The sequence below is a fragment of the Leptopilina boulardi genome, unplaced genomic scaffold (genome assembly GCF_019393585.1).
Source record: "Leptopilina boulardi isolate dan_hultmark-lab unplaced genomic scaffold, ZJU_Lbou_2.1 LbouV2_351, whole genome shotgun sequence".
In the NCBI taxonomy this organism is placed as follows: domain Eukaryota; kingdom Metazoa; phylum Arthropoda; class Insecta; order Hymenoptera; family Figitidae; genus Leptopilina; species Leptopilina boulardi.
The window spans coordinates 1,205,549-1,228,336 of NW_026137920.1; the positions used below are offsets into that span (position 1 = coordinate 1,205,549).

The 22,788-nt window shown below is 35.6% G+C and overlaps 1 protein-coding gene across 1 annotated transcript; it reads right to left on the reverse strand.

Annotated features, from left to right (window-relative positions):
- Positions 1-4,463: 4,463 nt before the first annotated feature.
- LOC127286210 (uncharacterized) lies at positions 4,464-9,476 on the reverse strand. Its single transcript, XM_051312567.1, has 2 exons — positions 5,096-9,476; positions 4,464-4,834 (listed from the first exon to the last, which is right to left on the reverse strand). The coding sequence occupies exons 1-2, from the start codon at positions 9,474-9,476 to the stop codon at positions 4,464-4,466; spliced, it is 4,752 nt and encodes a 1,583-aa protein (XP_051168524.1).
- Between the last annotated feature and the right edge of the window lie 13,312 nt (positions 9,477-22,788).

Sequence of the window (22,788 nt, forward strand, 5' to 3'; positions counted from 1 at the left end):
CAGTCTTTTTGAGGGAAAAACGTGGCTTTCGAACTTTGCAATTTTTCTCAAAAAATTTAGGACACTAAAAACCCTGGGAAAACTCTGGTATCACTTTTTCCACATATTTTAAATTAAAAAACGTGACTTTCGAACTTTGTAATTTTTCTCAAAAAAATTAGGACCGTAACAACCCCGGGAAAACTCTGGTATCACTTTTTCTTGCATTTTTGAGGTAAAAAACGTGGCTTTCGAACTTTGCAATTTTTCTTAAAAAATTTAGGACCGTAACAACCCCGGGAAAACCCTGGTATCACTTTTCCCACACTTTTTTACGTGAAAACCGTGGCATTCGCACTTTGCAATTTTTATCAAAAAATTTAGGACTCTAACAACCCTGGTATCACTTTTTCCAGTCATTTTGAGGTAAAAAACGTGGCTTTCGAACTTTCTAATTTTTCTCAAAAATTTAGGACTCTAACAACCCTGAGAAAACTCTGGTATCACTTTTCCCAGACTTTTTTACGTGAAAACCGTGCCTTTCGAACTTTGCAATTTTTATCAATAAATTTAGGACCGTAACAACCCCGGAAAAAACCTGGCATCAATTTTCCCAGACTTTTTTACGTGAAAACCGTGGCTTTCGAACTTTGCAATTTTTATCAGAAAATTTAGGACTTTAACAACTCTGGGAAAACCCTGGTATCACTTTTTCCAGTCATTTTGAGGTAAAAAACGTGGCTTTGGAACTTTGCAATTTTTCTCAAAAAATTTAGGACCGTAACAACCCCGGAAAAAACCTGGCATCAATTTTCCCAGACTTTTTTACGTGAAAACCGTGGCTTTCGAACTTTGCAATTTTTATCAGAAAATTTAGGACTTTAACAACCCTGGGAAAACCCTGGTATCACTTTTTCCAGTCATTTTGAGGTAAAAAACGTGGCTTTCGAACTTTGCAATTTTTCTCAAAAAATTTAGGACACTAACAACCCTTGGAAAACTCTGGTATCACTTTTTCCACATATTTTAAAGTAAAAAACATGACTTTCGAACTTTGTAATTTTTCTCAAAAAAATTAGGACCGTAACAACCCCGGGAAAACTCTGGTATCACTTTTTCTTGTATTTTTGAGGTAAAAAACTTGGCTTTCGAACTTTGCAATTTTTATCAAAAAATTTAGGACTCTAACAACCCTGGGAAAACTCTGGTATCACTTTTCCCAGACTTTTTTACGTGAAAACCGTGGCTTTCGAACTTTGCAATTTTTATCAAAAAATTTAGGACTTTAACAACCCTGGTATCACTTTTTCCAGTCTTTTTTTTTTCTCAAAAAATTTAGGACACTAACAACACTGGGAAAACTTTGGTATCACTTTTTCCAGTCTTTTTGAGGGAAAAAACGTGGCTTTCGAACTTTGCAATTTTTCTTAAGAAATTTAGGACCGTAACAACCCCGGGAAAACCCTGGTATCACTTTTTCCATTCTTTTTAAGGTAAAAAACGTATCTTTTGAACTTTGCAATTTTTCTCAAAAAATTTAGGACCGTAACAACCTTGGAAAAAACCTAGCATCAATTTTCTCAGACTTTTTTACGTGAAAACCGTGGCTTTCGAACTTTGCAATTTTTATCAGAAAATTTAGGACTTTAACAACCATGGGAAAACCCTGGTATCACTTTTTCCAGTCATTTTGAGGTAAAAAACGTGGCTTTCGAACTTTGCAATTTTTCTTAAGAAATTTAGGACCGTAACAACCCCGGGAAAACCCTGGTATCACTTTTTCCAGTCTTTTTGAGGTAAAAAACGTGACTTTCGAACTTTGCAATTTTTATCAAAAAATTTAGGACCGTAACAACCCCGGAAAAAACCTGGCATCAATTTTCCCAGACTTTTTTACGTGAAAACCGTGGCTTTCGAACTTTGCAATTTTTATCAGAAAATTTAGGACTTTAACAACCCTGGGAAAACCCTGGTATCACTTTTTCCAGTCATTTTGAGGTAAAAAACGTGGCTTTCGAACTTTGCAATTTTTCTCAAAAAATTTAGGACACTAACAACCCTTGGAAAACTCTGGTATCACTTTTTCCACATATTTTAAAGTAAAAAACATGACTTTCGAACTTTGTAATTTTTCTCAAAAAAATTAGGACCGTAACAACCCCGGGAAAACTCTGGTATCACTTTTTCTTGTATTTTTGAGGTAAAAAACTTGGCTTTCGAACTTTGCAATTTTTATCAAAAAATTTAGGACTCTAACAACCCTGGGAAAACTCTGGTATCACTTTTCCCAGACTTTTTTACGTGAAAACCGTGGCTTTCGAACTTTGCAATTTTTATCAAAAAATTTAGGACTTTAACAACCCTGGTATCACTTTTTCCAGTCTTTTTTTTTTCTCAAAAAATTTAGGACACTAACAACACTGGGAAAACTTTGGTATCACTTTTTCCAGTCTTTTTGAGGGAAAAAACGTATCTTTTGAACTTTGCAATTTTTCTCAAAAAATTTAGGACCGTAACAACCTTGGAAAAAACCTAGCATCAATTTTCTCAGACTCTTTTACGTGAAAACCGTGGCATTCGCACTTTGCAATTTTTATCAAAAAATTTAGGACTCTAACAACCCTGGTATCACTTTTTCCAGTCATTTTGAGGTAAAAAACGTGGCTTTCGAACTTTCCAATTTTTCTCAAAAATTTAGGACTCTAACAACCCTGAAAAAACTCTGGTATCACTTTTCCCAGACTTTTTTACGTGAAAACCGTGGCTTTCGAACTTTGCAATTTTTATCAAAAAATTTAGGACACTAACAAACCTGGGAAAACTTTGGTATCACTTTCCCAGTCTTTTTGAGGGAAAAAACGTGACTTCCGAACTTTGCAACTTTTCTCAAAAAATTTAGGACCGTAACAACCCCGGGAAAACTCTGGTATCACTTTTTCTTGTATTTTTGAGATAAAAAACGTGGCTTTCAAACTTTGCAATTTTTCTTAAAAAATTTAGGACCGTAACAACCCCGGGAAAACCCTGGTATCACTTTTCCCAGACTTTTTTACGTGAAAACCGTGGCATTCGCACTTTGCAATTTTTATCAAAAAATTTAGGACTCTAACAACCCTGGTATCACTTTTTCCAGTCTTTTTTTTTCTAAAAATATTTAGGACACTAACAACCCTGGGAAAACTTTGGTATCACTTTTTACAGTCTTTTTGAGGGTAAACACGTGGCTTTCGAATTTTTCTTAAGAAATTTAGGACCGTAACAACCCCGGGAAAAACCTGGCATCAATTTTCCCAGACTTTTTTACGTAAAAACCGTGGCTTTCGAACTTTGCAATTTTTATCAAAAAATTTAGGACTCTAACAACCCTGGGAAAACTCTGGTATCACTTTTTCCACTTATTTTGAGGTAAAAAACGTGGCTTTCGAACTTTGCAATTTTTCTTATAAAAATTTAGGACCGTAACAACCCTGGGAATACTTTGGTATCACTTTTTCCAGTCTTTTTGAGGGAAAAAACGTGGCTTTCGAACTTTGCAATTTTTCTTAAGAAATTTAGGACCGTAACAATCCCGGCAAAAAGCTGGCATCAATTTTCCCATACTTTTTTACGTAAAAAGCGTGGCTTTCGAACTTTGCAATTTTTATCAAAAAATTTAGGACTTTAACAACTGTTTAGATATTAAACATTTGTTCGTTATTGTTAAAGTCGGGATAAATGAATCAATATAAAACTTGTGAATTTACATTATCAACACAATTCATTTATTAATTGCATCCATTAATACAAGATTAGTGTACAATTGAGAAACCGACAATTCATTTCGAGAAAAGTGTGTGTTCAACTCGGGGACTAAATGTCATCTAATTTTTGTGTGAGAGATGGTTGTGGGTGGAGATTTTGAGAGGAAATTGAAAAATAGAGTGGGGATTATAGGGTTTGAAATGGTTTTTGGAAAGGGAACAAGTTTAAGATGCGAAATGCAGGTATAGAGCGGATTTGAAGAAATGTGTTGTAACAAACTTAAATTGTTTTACGGATAACATCGAGGACTCGGTGTCTTCTAAAGGCTATTGTATTAATATGGCGTCGACTGAAGTAGTTTTTAAAAGTGTAAAATTGTCTGTAAATAACTGCAATAAAGTGTACGTGATTTTTGACGAAAAATAGGGATTAAGAAAAGATTTGTTTTTATGATTTTAGTTTTTTTTTCTAGTATGCACCAAACATGCCGGCGACCTTGAACGAACATTGTTCAATAATAAAAATAAAGTTCAGTATAAAGTCTTATAGTCATTTATAGCCTAGCACTTAGTTCACTTCTGTAACATCTGCGTCAATTGTTACAGTCTATTAATTCACTCTGAAGATTCAACTGGTAAAGGATACAATTGTTTAATGGAACGTTTGTAGGTTCCATTCGTAGTTTTCACGGTGACCACTCGGATCACTCCATCTGGTCCAGGGTGTGTCTCGTAGATGCGCCCCTATTTCCAGTGCAAGGGAGGTAAATTGTCTTCTTTTAAGACAACAAGGGTACCGATTTTAATTTCTGAGGAACCTGATTTCCATTTGCTGCGGGTGATAAGTTCATTGACATACTCTTTTTGCCAACGCTGCCAGAAATGTTGTCTCATTTGTTGTGCGTGCTGCCAGAGGGATAATCGGCTAGGTTTGACGTCCAGCAGGTTTTCCTCAGGTAGTGTTGTCAAGGGGCAACCAATTAGGAAATGACCAGGTGTCAATGGACGAAGATCATTAGGATCGGAAGAGATTGGAGTGAGAGGACGTGAGTTCAAGATTGCCTCAATTTCATAGACATAAACTTGCAATTGTTCGAAAGTCAAAATAGCAGTCCCTACTGTGCGAGTAAAGTGGTATTTAAACGACTTTACGGCAGCCTCCCATAAACCACCAAAGTGCGGTGCGCGAGGAGGACTGAAATTCCAAGTAATTTTTTTGTTTTCGCAAAAATGTTTTAATTTTTGTTTGTGATCGACTGAATTTAATAATTGATCTAATTCTTTTAATTGTCTGCTTGCGCCAACAAAATTAGTAGCATTATCAGAATAGATTTTGCTGGCTTTTCCACGACGAGCGAATAATTTTTTCAAACTACCAAGAAAGGCATCAGTAGTGAGATCACTCACCAATTCAAGATGTACCGCGCGGGTAATAAAACAAACGAATACTGCGACATAGCATTTTATATTCTTTGTATTGCGATATCTTTTTTCTTTAACAAAAAAAGGACCACAATAATCGACCCGATCAGCGGGTAGATTTCCCATTTTATAATCAAATCCTTGTGGATTGACACGAACACAAGTTACACATTGACGGAGTACCTTTCGTGTAATATTTCTGCCGTCAATAGGCCAATACAATTCCCGAACAGCATACAAAGTCGCTTGAACTCCTGCATGCTGCAATTTCTCGTGTTGTTCGCGAATTATCATAGAAGTGACAGAATGATTGCGAGGGAGCACTATAGGGTGCTTTTGATTAAAATTCAGATCAGAATTTGATAAGCGTCCGCCAACTCTAAGAATTCCTTTTTCTAGGAATGGATCAAGGTTCAAAAGTTTGCTTTTATTGTTAACGGAATTGCCATTAGATAATTGATTAACTTCTTGAGAAAATTCGCGTTTTTGAATAAGTTTGATTATGCAGTCGTGAGCTTCATTACTCTCTGCCATTGTCAGTTCACCAGTTAGCCGGTCGAAACCTTTTGCGTTGTGACAGAAACGGCGGCAATAAGCTATAACTCGAGTCAAAGTTCGGATTGAAGAGAAACGTGAAAGAAAATATGCATCAGTATCAGTGACTGTTGCGAAAACATTTGTCGAAACTGGTTTACGAAGTTCAGGTAGCGAACAGGGTTTCAATTCTAGTTGAGGCCAGGTATCTTCGTCTTGTACTAGCCATTGCGGACCATGCCTCCAAATGTCAATGTTAGAAAAATCCTTGGGCATGACCCCCCGTGAAGGCAGGTCAGCTGGATTATCGAGGGTGGGCACGTGTCGCCATTCACACGATTGTGTTGATTCAAGAATTTCACCTACTCGATTTGCAACAAAGGTTTTTAAAGTATGTGGCGGAGTCTTTATCCAACAAAGTGCGATAGTCGAATCTGACCACAAAACTTGTTTCTCAATTTCAAAGTGATTAAAGGCTTGTTTTGCGGCAACAACTAATCGCGATAATAAAAGTGCTGCACACAATTCCAACCTGGGCAATGTCACAGGATGAATTGGCGCTATTCGTGATTTTGAGCAAACAAGATGAGATTCGTGTTCACCTGTTTTATTTGTTGACCTGAGATAAATGCAAGCTGCGTATGCCCTTTCGCTGGCATCGCAAAATCCATGCAATTGAACAGCCCCATATTCGGGTGAAAATAAACAACGATTAAATTCAATCCCATTAAGAAGGGGTAATTGATTTTTAAATTCAAGCCATTGAACTCTTAATTCATTGGATAAACATTGATCCCAATCGATCTTGTTTTTCCATAAATGTTGAATCATGAGTTTAGCGCAAACAATAATGGGACTTAACAATCCTAGTGGATCAAAAATCCTTGCAATGTCAGAGAGAATTGTACGCTTTGTGATTTCATTGCTGGTACTCAGGTTGTTAATTAAATAAATTATTTTATCTTTGTCTGGAACCCAAGAAATTCCCAGCGTTTTGATAGTATCTTCTGATTTTAATGATATGAGAGAATCAGTTGATTTACTATCAAGATTGTTGACTAAATCTGGGCAATTAGAAGCCCATTTTCGCAATGAGAAACCTCCCTTTTTTACAATTTCGATTAATTCATCTCGAAGTTCTAGAGCCCTTTGTTTAGTTTTTGCACCTGTTAAGCAATCATCAACATAAAAATTGTCCCTTAGGGCTTGAGATGCAAGTGGGAAAAATTGACCCTCATCGTTTGCTAATTGCAATAGAACACGAGTGGCAAGATATGGAGCTGAGGCAGTACTGTATGTTACGGTTTTCAGCTGAAAGATCTTGATTGGTTTGTCTGGATTATCTCGCCACAATATTTTTTGATAGTCGAAATCTTCAGGGGCGACTAAAACTTGCCTATACATTTTCTCTAAATCGGCAGATAAAACATACATAAATAATCGAAAGCGAGTGTAGATGGTGAAAAGGTCATTTTGAACTGTGGGACCAACCATTAAAGCATTATTTAATGAAAACCCCCTAGAATCCTTTGCTGAACCATTGAAAACAACGCGTATTTTGGAAGTCAACTTTTCCTCCTTGATAATAGCATGGTGGGGGAGAAAATACCCGGTGTTGAACGAATTTTCATTTAAGTCTTCTGACATGTGACCTAAATTTTCATACTCATTTATAAACTCGGCATAGGATTGTTTCAAAATTGGATTCCGTTCTAATTTCATTTCTAAATGATTGAACCGTTTCTTCGCCATGTAAAAGGATTGTCCAAGCTTGTCCTTGATTTCATTAAAGGGTAAATTAACAACGTATCTACCATCAGGGAGCCGCTTTGTATTGTTAATGAAGTGAGCTTCACAAGCTTGCTCTTCTTGGGAAAGAAACTTTTTGTTTGGGACTTGTTCAAGCTCCCAGAATTGAGAAAAAATATCTTCGGGTTGAGTTGTTGAATTAACAACTAAATGACATGACTCAGTTTTGGACTTGGAGGAACCTTGAAAAATGTTTCCTGCTACAATCCATCCCAAGCGAGTTTTTTGAAGGATGGCATCGTGACCCGGAATAGAAAGCTGCCCGATACAAAGCAATTTGTAAAATAGTTGCACACCGATAAGTGCGTCAATATCAGCTGATTTGTAAAACTCAGGATCGGCCAGTTTTATGTGCTGAGGAATTGACAATTGGGAGCGCTTGATTGAAATTGAAGGCAGTTTACTAGTGATTCTCGGGACAACAAAAAAGTCTAAATGTGCTTCATATTTATTAACTCGTGATTTCATCGTACTTGAAATTGATTTTGTAATCGAGGTTTGTGACAACGAAAACCCAGTGACATTGATATTGACTGGGCTTGCCTTTAAATCGAGAGAGGCAGCCATTTTCTCCGTTATATAATGAGATTGTGATCCACTGTCTAACAAAATTCTGCAAGAATGAAAATTGCCCTGTGAGTCTTTAATGTCGACAATTGCCGTGGATATTAATGAGTGTGGATTACCATGAGCTTGCAACATAACTGATGAATTATTGTCAGTTGCCAAGTTCACAGATTGAGATTCAGTTTCTTCTGGATGGAGAAGAGAATTGTGTTTTTCTTTACACTTTCGACAAGGACCTAATTGACATTTGTGTGCTTGGTGATTCTGACGCAGGCAGTTCATGCACAATGATAAGTCTTTAACCTTTTGTAAACGTTCAGTTATTGACAGCTTTAATAAATCTTGACACGAATAAATGGCGTGATTCCCTTTACAAAAATAGCAAATTGGTTTACTCTGTGTAGTAACATGCGAATGTTGAACATTGGATTTTTTAAACGACTTTGAATTGCTCTTTTGATTTTCGGACTTATTACTCGATTTGATCTGAATTTCCTCAAGTCGAGTTTCTTCTAATTGTGCTCTACGTTGTAAAAAAGTAAACATGTCTTTCATAGTCGGAAGGTTTGACTCTGCTGTTGAATCTTCCCATTTGTCGCGATTAAATTGATTTAACTTGCCCTTAATGATGGAAATTAAAATTGTGTCCCAATTATCAACAGGTATATTTAATGCTCGCAGTGCTCTCACATGTTTTTGAACATGATCGAGTATTGCGCGAATCGAAAATTCTTTTGTTGACGCTGGAAGTTCAAGCAAAGCCTTAGTGTGACTTTCGACTATGAATCGACGATTGTTATATCGTTCCTCTAATAAATCCCAAGCAACCTGATAATTTGTTGAGGATGTTTCAATTGCATCAATTATCGCGGCGGCTTCATCCTTCAAACATGATTTTAAATAGTGTAACTTTTGAATTGTAGGAATTTTTTCATTTTGATGAATGATTGATTTAAAAGTGTCTGAGAAACCCAACCACGTATCGTAACTACCCGAGAACGTTGGCAGATTAATTGTTGGCAATTTGATTTGAGGTGTAATGTTTTGACTTCTGTTAGAAGCAGCATCTTGAATTGGTTGTGTCGAACTTGAGCCCGAAGAAATTGGAGCATTTGAATATTTTAATTTATCGTTATAGAATTGTAAACGCCCGGTTAAATTAAAATATCGATTTTCAAATTCAGTTCTTTCGAGTTCATGTACTTTAAGATTGTCGTTATCATCAATAAAGAAAAATTCTAATTGCGACTGAATATCTTGGAATTCCGTCCAAGTCTCTTCTAACTTACGCAATCTTTCAGCAGGGTTAAGCAGATTAAGATTTGAATTATCATTAATTGCATTCACATTTTGTTCGTTATTAGTTAAAGTGCGTTTTAAAGTACCACGTTTAAAAACGAGGTCCTTTATTTGAGCATCTGTCATTTTGACTTTTAAAAACAAATGCAGTTCAAGAATGAGACATTGGATAGTAAAGTGGAATGAATGGAATGGTGCCTTGACTTACTTGATGTAAATTGACTGATGAGATTGACTGCATACGACGTTGACTGGATACGACGATGAGCCTTATGTTGACAAGCGTTGATTGACTTCACTTTCAGTTGAATTGGGAAACTGCAAACTTGAAGTGGCAATGGGCTCCGGTTCAGAAATTGTCCAAGAAAAAGGGTTTAATGTTCACAGATTGTAATTGCTGTGGATAAACACTTCACTTGTTTGACGGCACTTAATGGTGTCCAGAAAAATGTTCACTTGATTGACGGCACTTAATAGTGTGCACAGAATGTTGACTTGATTGACGGCACTTAATAGTGTGCACAGAATGTTGACTTGAGTGACGGCACGTAATAGTGTGCAAAAAATGTTCACTTGTTCAATAGGTTAATTGTTCCACAATTAGAATTGTATGGAATATCAGTTTTTTCGGACGTGTGATTGCCGTACAATTAGTTCAACTATATAATAATGATAGTGAACTTTAACTGTTAACTGAGCAAACACTTATGCACGCGCGAACTTAAGTTTGAATTTCATTCCGCGTGGCAAATCCGGCTCGAAGGACCAAAAAATGTTTAGACATTAAACATTTGTTCGTTATTGTTAAAGTCGGGATAAATGAATCAATATAAAACTTGTGAATTTACATTATCAACACAATTCATTTATTAATTGCATCCATTAATACAAGATTAGTGTACAATTGAGAAACCGACAATTCATTTCGAGAAAAGTGTGTGTTCAACTCGGGGACTAAATGTCATCTAATTTTTGTGTGAGAGATGGTTGTGGGTGGAGATTTTGAGGGGAAATTGAAAAATAGAGTGGGGATCATAGGGTTCGAAATGGTTTTTGGAAAGGGAACAAGTTTAAGATGCGAAATGCAGGTATAGAGCGGATTTGAAGAAATGTGTTGTAACAAACTTAAATTGTTTTACGGATAACATCGAGGACTCGGTGTCTTCTAAAGGCTATTGTATTAATATGGCGTCGACTGAAGTAGTTTTTAAAAGTGTAAAATTGTCTGTAAATAACTGCAATAAAGTGTACGTGATTTTTGACGAAAAATAGGGATTAAGAAAAGATTTGTTTTTATGATTTTAGTTTTTTTTCTTCTAGTATGCACCAAACAACAACCCTGGTATCACTTTTTCCAGTCATTTTGAGGTAAAAAACGTGGCTTTCGAACTTTGCAATTTTTCTCAAAAATTTTAGGACTCTAACAACCCTGGGAAAACTCTGGTATCACTTTTTCTTCTCATTTTGAGGTAAAAAACGTGGCTTTCGAACTTTGCAATTTTTCTCAAAAAATTTAGGTCACTAACAACCCTGGGAAGACTTTGGTATCACTTTCCCAGTCTTTTTGAGGGAAAAAACGTGGCTTTCGAACTTTGCAATTTTTCTCAAAAAATTTAGGACTCTAACAACCCTGAGAAAACTCTGGTATCACTTTTCCCAGACTTTTTTACGTGAAAACCGTGGCTTTCGAACTTTGAAATTTTTATCAAAAAATTTAGGACCGTAACAACCCCGGAAAAAACCTGGCATCAATTTTCCCAGACTTTTTTACGTGTAAACCGTGGCTTTCGAACTTTGCAATTTTTATCAGAAAATTTAGGAATTTAACAACCCTGGGAAAACCCTGGTATCACTTTTTCCAGTCATTTTGAGGTAAAAAACGTGGCTTTCGAACTTTGCAATTTTTCTCAAAAAATTTAGGACTCTAACAACCCTGGGAAGACTCTGGTATCAATATTCCTAGACTTTTTTACGTAAAAACCGTGGCTTTCGAACATTGCAATTTTTTTAAAAAATTTAGGACCGTAACAACCTTGGAAAAAACCTAGCATCAATTTTCTCAGACTTTTTTACATGAAAACCGTGGCTTTCGAACTTTGCAATTTTTATCAAAAAATTTAGGACTCTAACAACCCTGGTATCACTTTTTCCAGTCATTTTGAGGTAAAAAACGTGGCTTTCGAACTTTGCAATTTTTCTCAAAAAATTTAGGACTCTAACAACCCTGGGAAAACTCTGGTATCACTTTTCCCAGACTTTTTTACGTGAAAACCGTCGCTTTCGAACTTTGAAATTTTTATCAAAAAATTTAGGACCGTAACAACCTCGGAAAAAACCTGGCATCAATTTTCCCAGACTTTTTTACGTGTAAACCGTGGCTTTCGAACTTTGCAATTTTTATCAGAAAATTTAGGAATTTAACAACCCTGGGAAGACCCTGGTATCACTTTTTCCAGTCATTTTGAGGTAAAAAACGTGGCTTTCGAACTTTGCAATTTTTCTCAAAAATTTTAGGACTCTAACAACCCTGGGAAAACTCTGGTATCACTTTTTCTACTCATTTTGAGGTAAAAAACGTGGCTTTCGAACTTTGCAATTTTTCTCAAAAAATTTAGGTCACTAACAACCCTGGGAAGACTTTGGTATCACTTTCCCAGTCTTTTTGAGGGAAAAAACGTGGCTTTCGAACTTTGCAATTTTTCTCAAAAAATTTAGGACTCTAACAACCCTGAGAAAACTCTGGTATCACTTTTCCCAGACTTTTTTACGTGAAAACCGTGGCTTTCGAACTTTGAAATTTTTATCAAAAAATTTAGGACCGTAACAACCCCGGAAAAAACCTGGCATCAATTTTCCCAGACTTTTTTACGTGTAAACCGTGGCTTTCGAACTTTGCAATTTTTATCAGAAAATTTAGGAATTTAACAACCCTGGGAAAACCCTGGTATCACTTTTTCCAGTCATTTTGAGGTAAAAAACGTGGCTTTCGAACTTTGCAATTTTTCTCAAAAAATTTAGGACTCTAACAACCCTGGGAAGACTCTGGTATCAATATTCCTAGACTTTTTTACGTAAAAACCGTGGCTTTCGAACATTGCAATTTTTTTAAAAAATTTAGGACCGTAACAACCTTGGAAAAAACCTAGCATCAATTTTCTCAGACTTTTTTACATGAAAACCGTGGCTTTCGAACTTTGCAATTTTTATCAAAAAATTTAGGACTCTAACAACCCTGGTATCACTTTTTCCAGTCATTTTGAGGTAAAAAACGTGGCTTTCGAACTTTGCAATTTTTCTCAAAAAATTTAGGACTCTAACAACCCTGGGAAAACTCTGGTATCACTTTTCCCAGACTTTTTTACGTGAAAACCGTCGCTTTCGAACTTTGAAATTTTTATCAAAAAATTTAGGACCGTAACAACCTCGGAAAAAACCTGGCATCAATTTTCCCAGACTTTTTTACGTGTAAACCGTGGCTTTCGAACTTTGCAATTTTTATCAGAAAATTTAGGAATTTAACAACCCTGGGAAGACACTGGTATCACTTTTTCCAGTCATTTTGAGGTAAAAAACGTGGCTTTCGAACTTTGCAATTTTTCTCAAAAATTTTAGGACTCTAACAACCCTGGGAAAACTCTGGTATCACTTTTTCTACTCATTTTGAGGTAAAAAACGTGGCTTTCGAACTTTGCAATTTTTCTCAAAAAATTTAGGTCACTAACAACCCTGGGAAGACTTTGGTATCACTTTCCCAGTCTTTTTGAGGGAAAAAACGTGGCTTTCGAACTTTGCAATTTTTCTCAAAAAATTTAGGACTCTAGCAACCCTGAGAAAACTCTAGTATCACTTTTCCCAGACTTTTTTACGTGAAAACCGTGGCTTTCGAACTTTGAAATTTTTATCAAAAAATTTAGGACCGTAACAACCCCGGAAAAAACCTGGCATCAATTTTCCCAGACTTTTTTACGTGTAAACCGTGGCTTTCGAACTTTGCAATTTTTATCAGAAAATTTAGGAATTTAACAACCCTGGGAAAACCCTGGTATCACTTTTTCCAGTCATTTTGAGGTAAAAAACGTGGCTTTCGAATTTTGCAATTTTTCTCAAAAAATTTAGGACTCTAACAACCCTGGGAAAACTCTGGTATCACTTTTCCCAGACTTTTTTGCGTGAAAACCGTCGCTTTCGAACTTTGAAATTTTTATCAAAAAATTTAGGACCGTAACAACCTCGGAAAAAACCTGGCATCAATTTTCCCAGACTTTTTTACGTGTAAACCGTGGCTTTCGAACTTTGCAATTTTTATCAGAAAATTTAGGAATTTAACAACCCTGGGAAAACCCTGGTATCACTTTTTCCAGTCATTTTGAGGTAAAAAACGTGGCTTTCGAACTTTGCAATTTTTCTCAAAAAATTTAGGACTCTAACAACCCTGGGAAGACTCTGGTATCAATATTCCTAGACTTTTTTACGTAAAAACCGTGGCTTTCGAACATTGCAATTTTTTTAAAAAATTTAGGACCGTAACAACCTTGGAAAAAACCTAGCATCAATTTTCTCAGACTTTTTTACATGAAAACCGTGGCTATCGAACTTTGCAATTTTTATCAAAAAATTTAGGACTCTAACAACCCTGGTATCACTTTTTCCAGTCATTTTGAGGTAAAAAACGTGGCTTTCGAACTTTGCAATTTTTCTCAAAAAATTTAGGACTCTAACAACCCTGGGAAAACTCTGGTATCACTTTTCCCAGACTTTTTTACGTGAAAACCGTCGCTTTCGAACTTTGAAATTTTTATCAAAAAATTTAGGACCGTAACAACCTCGGAAAAAACCTGGCATCAATTTTCCCAGACTTTTTTACGTGTAAACCGTGGCTTTCGAACTTTGCAATTTTTATCAAAAAATTTAGGACTCTAACAACCCTGGTATCACTTTTTCCAGTCATTTTGAGGTAAAAAACGTGGCTTTCGAACTTTGCAATTTTTCTCAAAAAATTTAGGACTCTAACAACCCTGGGAAAACTCTGGTATCACTTTTCCCAGACTTTTTTACGTGAAAACCGTCGCTTTCGAACTTTGAAATTTTTATCAAAAAATTTAGGACCGTAACAACCTCGGAAAAAACCTGGCATCAATTTTCCCAGACTTTTTTACGTGTAAACCGTGGCTTTCGAACTTTGCAATTTTTATCAGAAAATTTAGGACTCTAACAACCCTGGGAAGACTCTGGTATCAATATTCCTAGACTTTTTTACGTAAAAACCGTGGCTTTCGAACATTGCAATTTTTTTAAAAAATTTAGGACCGTAACAACCTTGGAAAAAACCTAGCATCAATTTTCTCAGACTTTTTTACATGAAAACCGTGGCTTTCGAACTTTGCAATTTTTATCAAAAAATTTAGGACTCTAACAACCCTGGTATCACTTTTTCCAGTCATTTTGAGGTAAAAAACGTGGCTTTCGAACTTTGCAATTTTTCTCAAAAAATTTAGGACTCTAACAACCCTGGGAAAACTCTGGTATCACTTTTCCCAGACTTTTTTACGTAAAAACCGTGGCTTTCGAACATTGCAATTTTTTTAAAAAATTTAGGACCGTAACAACCTTGGAAAAAACTTAGCATCAATTTTCTCAGACTTTTTTACATGAAAACCGTGGCTTTCGAACTTTGCAATTTTTATCAAAAAATTTAGGACTCTAACAACCCTGGTATCACTTTTTCCAGTCATTTTGAGATAAAAAACGTGGCTTTCGAATTTTGCAATTTTTCTCAAAAAATTTAGGACTCTAACAACCCTGGGAAAACTCTGGTATCACTTTTCCCAGAATTTTTACGTGAAAACCGTCGCTTTCGAACTTTGAAATTTTTATCAAAAAATTTAGGACCGTAACAACCTCAGAAAAAACCTTGCATCAATTTTCCCAGACTTTTTTACGTGTAAACCGTGGCTTTCGAACTTTGCAATTTTTATCAGAAAATTTAGGAATTTAACAACCCTGGGAAAACCCTGGTATCACTTTTTCCAGTCATTTTGAGGTAAAAGACGTGGCTTTCGAACTTTGCAATCTTTCTCAAAAATTTTAGGACTCTAACAACCCTGGGAAAACTCTGGTATCACTTTTTCTACTCATTTTGAGGTAAAAAACGTGGCTTTCAAACTTTGCAATTTTTCTCAAAAAATTTAGGTCACTAACAACCCTGGGAAGACTTTGGTATCACTTTCCCAGTCTTTTTGAGGGAAAAAACGTGGCTTTCGAACTTTGCAATTTTTCTCAAAAAATTTAGGACTCTAACAACCCTGAGAAAACTCTGGTATCACTTTTCCCAGACTTTTTTACGTGAAAACCGTGGCTTTCGAACTTTGAAATTTTTATCAAAAAATTTAGGACCGTAACAACCCCGGAAAAAACCTGGCATCAATTTTCCCAGACTTTTTTACGTGTAAACCGTGGCTTTCGAACTTTGCAATTTTTATCAGAAAATTTAGGAATTTAACAACCCTGGGAAAACCCTGGTATCACTTTTTCCAGTCATTTTGAGGTAAAAAACGTGGCTTTCGAACTTTGCAATTTTTCTCAAAAAATTTAGGACTCTAACAACCCTGGGAAGACTCTGGTATCAATATTCCTAGACTTTTTTACGTAAAAACCGTGGCTTTCGAACATTGCAATTTTTTTAAAAAATTTAGGACCGTAACAACCTTGGAAAAAACCTAGCATCAATTTTCTCAGACTTTTTTACATGAAAACCGTGGCTTTTGAACTTTGCAATTTTTATCAAAAAATTTAGGACTCTAACAACCCTGGTATCACTTTTTCCAGTCATTTTGAGGTAAAAAACGTGGCTTTCGAACTTTGCAATTTTTCTCAAAAAATTTAGGACTCTAACAACCCTGGGAAAACTCTGGTATCACTTTTCCCAGACTTTTTTACGTGAAAACCGTCGCTTTCGAACTTTGAAATTTTTATCAAAAAATTTAGGACCTTAACAACCTCGGAAAAAACCTGGCATCAATTTTCCCAGACTTTTTTACGTGTAAACCGTGGCTTTCGAACTTTGCAATTTTTATCAGAAAATTTAGTAATTTAACAACCCTGGGAAGACCCTGGTATCACTTTTTCCAGTCATTTTGAGGTAAAAAACGTGGCTTTCGAACTTTGCAATTTTTCTCAAAAATTTTAGGACTCTAACAACCCTGGGAAAACTCTGGTATCACTTTTTCTACTCATTTTGAGGTAAAAAACGTGGCTTTCGAACTTTGCAATTTTTCTCAAAAAATTTAGGTCACTAACAACCCTGGGAAGACTTTGGTATCACTTTCCCAGTCTTTTTGAGGGAAAAAACGTGGCTTTCGAACTTTGCAATTTTTCTCAAAAAATTTAGGACTCTAACAACCCTGAGAAAACTCTGGTATCACTTTTCCCAGACTTTTTTACGTGAAAACCGTGGCTTTCGAACTTTGAAATTTTTATCAAAAAATTTAGGACCGTAACAACCCCGGAAAAAACCTGGCATCAATTTTCCCAGACTTTTTTACGTGAAAACCGTGGCTTTTGAACTTTGCAATTTTTATCAGAAAATTTAGGAATTTAACAACCCTGGGAAAACCCTGGTATCACTTTTTCCAGTCATTTTGAGGTAAAAAACGTGGCTTTCGAATTTTGCAATTTTTCTCAAAAAATTTAGGACTCTAACAACCCTGGGAAAACTCTGGTATCACTTTTCCCAGACTTTTTTGCGTGAAAACCGTCGCTTTCGAACTTTGAAATTTTTATCAAAAAATTTAGGACCGTAACAACCTCGGAAAAAACCTGGCATCAATTTTCCCAGACTTTTTTACGTGTAAACCGTGGCTTTCGAACTTTGCAATTTTTATCAGAAAATTTAGGAATTTAACAACCCTGGGAAAACCCTGGTATCACTTTTTCCAGTCATTTTGAGGTAAAAAACGTGGCTTTCGAACTTTGCAATTTTTCTCAAAAAATTTAGGACTCTAACAACCCTGGGAAGACTCTGGTATCAATATACCTAGACTTTTTTACGTAAAAACCGTGGCTTTCGAACATTGCAATTTTTTTAAAAAATTTAGGACCGTAACAACCTTGGAAAAAACCTAGCATCAATTTTCTCAGACTTTTTTACATGAAAACCGTGGCTTTCGAACTTTGCAATTTTTATCAAAAAATTTAGGACTCTAACAACCCTGGTATCACTTTTTCCAGTCATTTTGAGGTAAAAAACGTGGCTTTCGAACTTTGCAATTTTTCTCAAAAAATTTAGGACTCTAACAACCCTGGGAAAACTCTGGTATCACTTTTCCCAGACTTTTTTACGTGAAAACCGTCGCTTTCGAACTTTGAAATTTTTATCAAAAAATTTAGGACCGTAACAACCTCGGAAAAAACCTGGCATCAATTTTCCCAGACTTTTTTACGTGTAAACCGTGGCTTTCGAACTTTGCAATTTTTATCAGAAAATTTAGGAATTTAACAACCCTGGGAAGACCCTGGTATCACTTTTTCCAGTCATTTTGAGGTAAAAAACGTGGCTTTCGAACTTTGCAATTTTTCTCAAAAATTTTAGGACTCTAACAACCCTGGGAAAACTCTGGTATCACTTTTTCTACTCATTTTGAGGTAAAAAACGTGGCTTTCGAACTTTGCAATTTTTCTCAAAAAATTTAGGACTCTAACAACCCTGAGAAAACTCTGGTATCACTTTTCCCAGACTTTTTTACGTGAAAACCGTGGCTTTCGAACTTTCAAATTTTTATCAAAAAATTTAGGACCTTAACAACCTCGGAAAAAACCTGGCATCAATTTTCCCAGACTTTTTTACGTGTAAACCGTGGCTTTCGAACTTTGCAATTTTTATCAGAAAATTTAGGAATTTAACAACCCTGGGAAAACCCTGGTATCACTTTTTCCAGTCATTTTGAGGTAAAAGACGTGGCTTTCGAACTTTGCAATTTTTCTCAAAAATTTTAGGACTCTAACAACCCTGGGAAAACTCTGGTATCACTTTTTCTACTCATTTTGAGGTAAAAAACGTGGCTTTCAAACTTTGCAATTTTTCTCAAAAAATTTAGGTCACTAACAACCCTGGGAAGACTTTGGTATCACTTTCCCAGTCTTTTTGAGGGAAAAAACGTGGCTTTCGAACTTTGCAATTTTTCTCAAAAAATTTAGGACTCTAACAACCCTGAGAAAACTCTGGTATCACTTTTCCCAGACTTTTTTACGTGAAAACCGTGGCTTTCGAACTTTGAAATTTTTATCAAAAAATTTAGGACCGTAACAACCCCGGAAAAAACCTGGCATCAATTTTCCCAGACTTTTTTACGTGTAAACCGTGGCTTTCGAACTTTGCAATTTTTATCAGAAAATTTAGGAATTTAACAACCCTGGGAAAACCCTGGTATCACTTTTTCCAGTCATTTTGAGGTAAAAAACGTGGCTTTCGCACTTTGCAATTTTTCTCAAAAAATTTAGGACTCTAACAACCCTGGGAAGACTCTGGTATCAATATTCCTAGACTTTTTTACGTAAAAACCGTGGCTTTCGAACATTGCAATTTTTTTAAAAAATTTAGGACCGTAACAACCTTGGAAAAAACCTAGCATCAATTTTCTCAGACTTTTTTACATGAAAACCGTGGCTTTCGAACTTTGCAATTTTTATCAAAAAATTTAGGACTCTAACAACCCTGGTATCACTTTTTCCAGTCATTTTGAGGTAAAAAACGTGGCTTTCGAACTTTGCAATTTTTCTCAAAAAATTTAGGACTCTAACAACCCTGGGAAAACTCTGGTATCACTTTTCCCAGACTTTTTTACGTGAAAACCGTCGCTTTCGAACTTTGAAATTTTTATCAAAAAATTTAGGACCTTAACAACCTCGGAAAAAACCTGGCATCAATTTTCCCAGACTTTTTTACGTGTAAACCGTGGCTTTCGAACTTTGCAATTTTTATCAGAAAATTTAGGAATTTAACAACCCTGGGAAAACCCTGGTATCACTTTTTCCAGTCATTTTGAGGTAAAAAACGTGGCTTTCGAACTTTGCAATTTTTCTCAAAAAATTTAGGACTCTAACAACCCTGGGAAAACTCTGGTATCACTTTTCCCAGACTTTTTTGCGTGAAAACCGTGGCTTTCGAACTTTACAATTTTTATCAGAAAATTTAGGAATTTAACAACCCTGGGAAAACCCTGGTATCAATTTTTTCAGTCATTTTGAGGTAAAAAACGTGGCTTTCGAACTTTGCAATTTTTCTCAAAAAATTTAGGACACTAACAACCCTGGGAAAACCCTGGTATAACTTTTTCTAGTCTTTTTGAGGTAAAAAAGTGGCTTTCGAATTTTGCAATTTTTCTCAAAAAATTTAGGACTCTAACAACCCTGGGAAGACTCTGGTATCAATATTCCTAGACTTTTTTACGTAAAAACCGTGGCTTTCGAACTTTGCAATTTTTATCAAAAAATTTAGGACCGCAACAACCTTGGAAAAAACCTAGCATCAATTTTCTCAGACTTTTTTACATGAAAACCGTGGCTTTCGAACTTTGCAATTTTTATCAAAAAATTTAGGACTCTAACAACCCTGGTATCACTTTTTCCAGTCATTTTGAGGTAAAAAACGTGGCTTTCGAACTTTGCAATTTTTCTCAAAAAATTTAGGACTCTAACAACCCTGAGAAAACTCTGGTATCACTTTTCCCAGACTTTTTTACGTGAAAACCGTGGCTTTCGAACTTTGAAATTTTTATCAAAAAATTTAGGACCGTAACAACCCCGGAAAAAACCTGGCATCAATTTTCCCAGACTTTTTTACATGAAAACCGTGGCTTTCGAACTTTGCAATTTTTATCAAAAAATTTAGGACTCTAACAACCCTGGTATCACTTTTTCCAGTCATTTTGAGGTAAAAAACGTGGCTTTCGCACTTTGCAATTTTTCTCAAAAAATTTAGGACACTAACAACCCTGGGAAAACCCTGGTATCACTTTTTTTAGTCTTTTTGAGGTAAAAAACGTGGCTTTCGAATTTTGCAATTTTTCTCAAAAAATTTAGGACTCTAACAACCCTGGGAAGACTCTGGTATCAATATTCCTAGACTTTTTTACGTAAAAACCGTGGCTTTCGAACTTTTCAATTTTTCTTAAGAAATTTAAGACCGTAACAATCCCGGGAAAAACCTGGCATCAATTTTCCCAGACTTTTTTACGTAAAAACCGTGGCTTTCGAACTTTGCAATTTTTCTCAAAAAATTCAGGACCGTAACAACCCCGGGAAAACTGTGGTATAACTTTTTCTTGTATTTTTGAGGTAAAAAACGTGGCTTTCGAACTTTGCAATTTTTCGTAATAAATTTAGGACCGTAACAACCCAGGGAAAACCCTGGTATCACTTTTTCCAGTCTTTTTAAGGTAAAAAACGTATCTTTTGAACTTTGCAATTTTTTTAAAAAATTTAGGACAGTAACAACCTTGGAAAAAACCTAGCATCTATTTTCTCAGACTTTTTTACGTAAAAACCGTGGCTTTTGAACTTTGTAATTTTTATCAAAAAATTTAGAACACTAACAACCCTGGTATCACTTTTTCTACTCATTTTGAGTTAAAAAACGTGGCTTTCGAACTTTGCTATTTTTCTCAAAAAATTTAGGACACTAACAACCCTGGGAAAACCCTGGTATCACTTTTTCCAGTCATTTTGAGGTAAAAAACGTGGCTTTCGAACTTTGCAATTTTTCTCAAAAAATTTAGGACTCTAACAACCCTGGGAAAACTCTGGTATCACTTTTTCCACTTATTTTGAGGTAAAAACCGTGGCTTTCGAACTTTGCAATTTTTCTCAAAAAATTTAGGACCGTAACAACCACGGGAAAACCCAGGAATCACTTTTTCTTGTATTTTTGAGGGAAAAAACGTGGCTTTTGAACATTGCAATTTTTCTTAAGAAATTTAGGACCGTAACAACCCCGGGAAAAACCTGGCATCAATTTTCCCAGACTTTTTTACGTAAAAACCGTGGCTTTCGAACTTTGCAATTTTTATCAAAAAATTTAGAACACTAACAACCCTGGTATCACTTTTTCTACTCATTTTGAGTTAAAAAACGTGGCTTTCGAACTTTGCAATTTTTCTCAAAAAATTTAGGTCACTAACAACCCTGGGAAAACTGTGGTATAACTTTTTCTTGTATTTTTGAGGTAAAAAACGTGGCTTTCGAACTTTGCAATTTTTCTTAATAAATTTAGGACCGTAACAACCCAGGGAAAACCCTGGTATCACTTTTTCCAGTCTTTTTAAGGTAAAAATCGTATCTTTTGAACTTTGCAATTTTTTTTTAAAAATTTAGGACAGTAACAACCTTGGAAAAAACCTAGCATCTATTTTCTCAGACTATTTTACGTGAAAACCGTGGCTTTCGAAATTTGCAATTTTTATCAAAAAATTTAGGACTCTAACAACCCTAGGAAAACTCTGGTATCACATTTTCCAGTCATTTTGAGGTAAAAAACGTGGCTATCGAATTTTGCAATTTTTCTCAAAAAAATTTAGGACTCTAACAACCCCGGGAAAACTCTGTTATCACTTTTTCTTGTATTTTTGAGATAAAAAACGTGGCTTTCAAACTTTGCAATTTTTCTCAAAAAATTTAGGACCGTAACAACCTTGGAAAAAACCTAGCATCAATTTTCTCAGACTTTTTTACGTGAAAACCGTGACTTTCGAACTTTGCAATTTTTATCAAAAAATTTAGGACGTTAACAACCCTGGTATCACTTTTTCCAGTCTTTTTTTTCCCAAAAAATTTAGGACCGTAACAACCCCGGGAAAACCCTGGTATTACTTTTTCTTGTATTTTTGAGGTAAAAAACGTGGCTTTCGAACTTTGCAATTTTTCTTAAAAAAATTTAGGACCGCAACAACCCTGGGAATACTTTGGTATCACTTTTTCCAGTCTTTCTGAGGGAAAAAACGTGGCTTTCGAACTTTGGAATTTTTCTTAAGAAATTTAGGACCGTAACAACCCCGGGAAAAACCTGGCATCAATTTTCCCAGACTTTTTTACGTAAAAACCGTGGCTTTCGAACTTTGCAATTTTTATCTAAAAATTTAGGACACTAACAACCCTGGTATCACTTTTTCCAGTCATTTTGAGGTAAAAAACGTGGCTTTCGATCATTGCAATTTTTCTCAAAAAATTTAGGTCACTAACAACCCTGGGAAAACTTTAGTATCACTTTCCCAGTCTTTCTGAGGGAAAAAACGTGGCTTTCGAACTTTGCAATTTTTCTTAAGAAATTTAAGACCGTAACAATCCCGGGAAAAACCTGGCATCAATTTTCCCAGACTTTTTTACGTAAAAATCGTGGCTTTCGAACTTTGCAATTTTTATCTAAAAATTTAGGACACTAACAACCCTG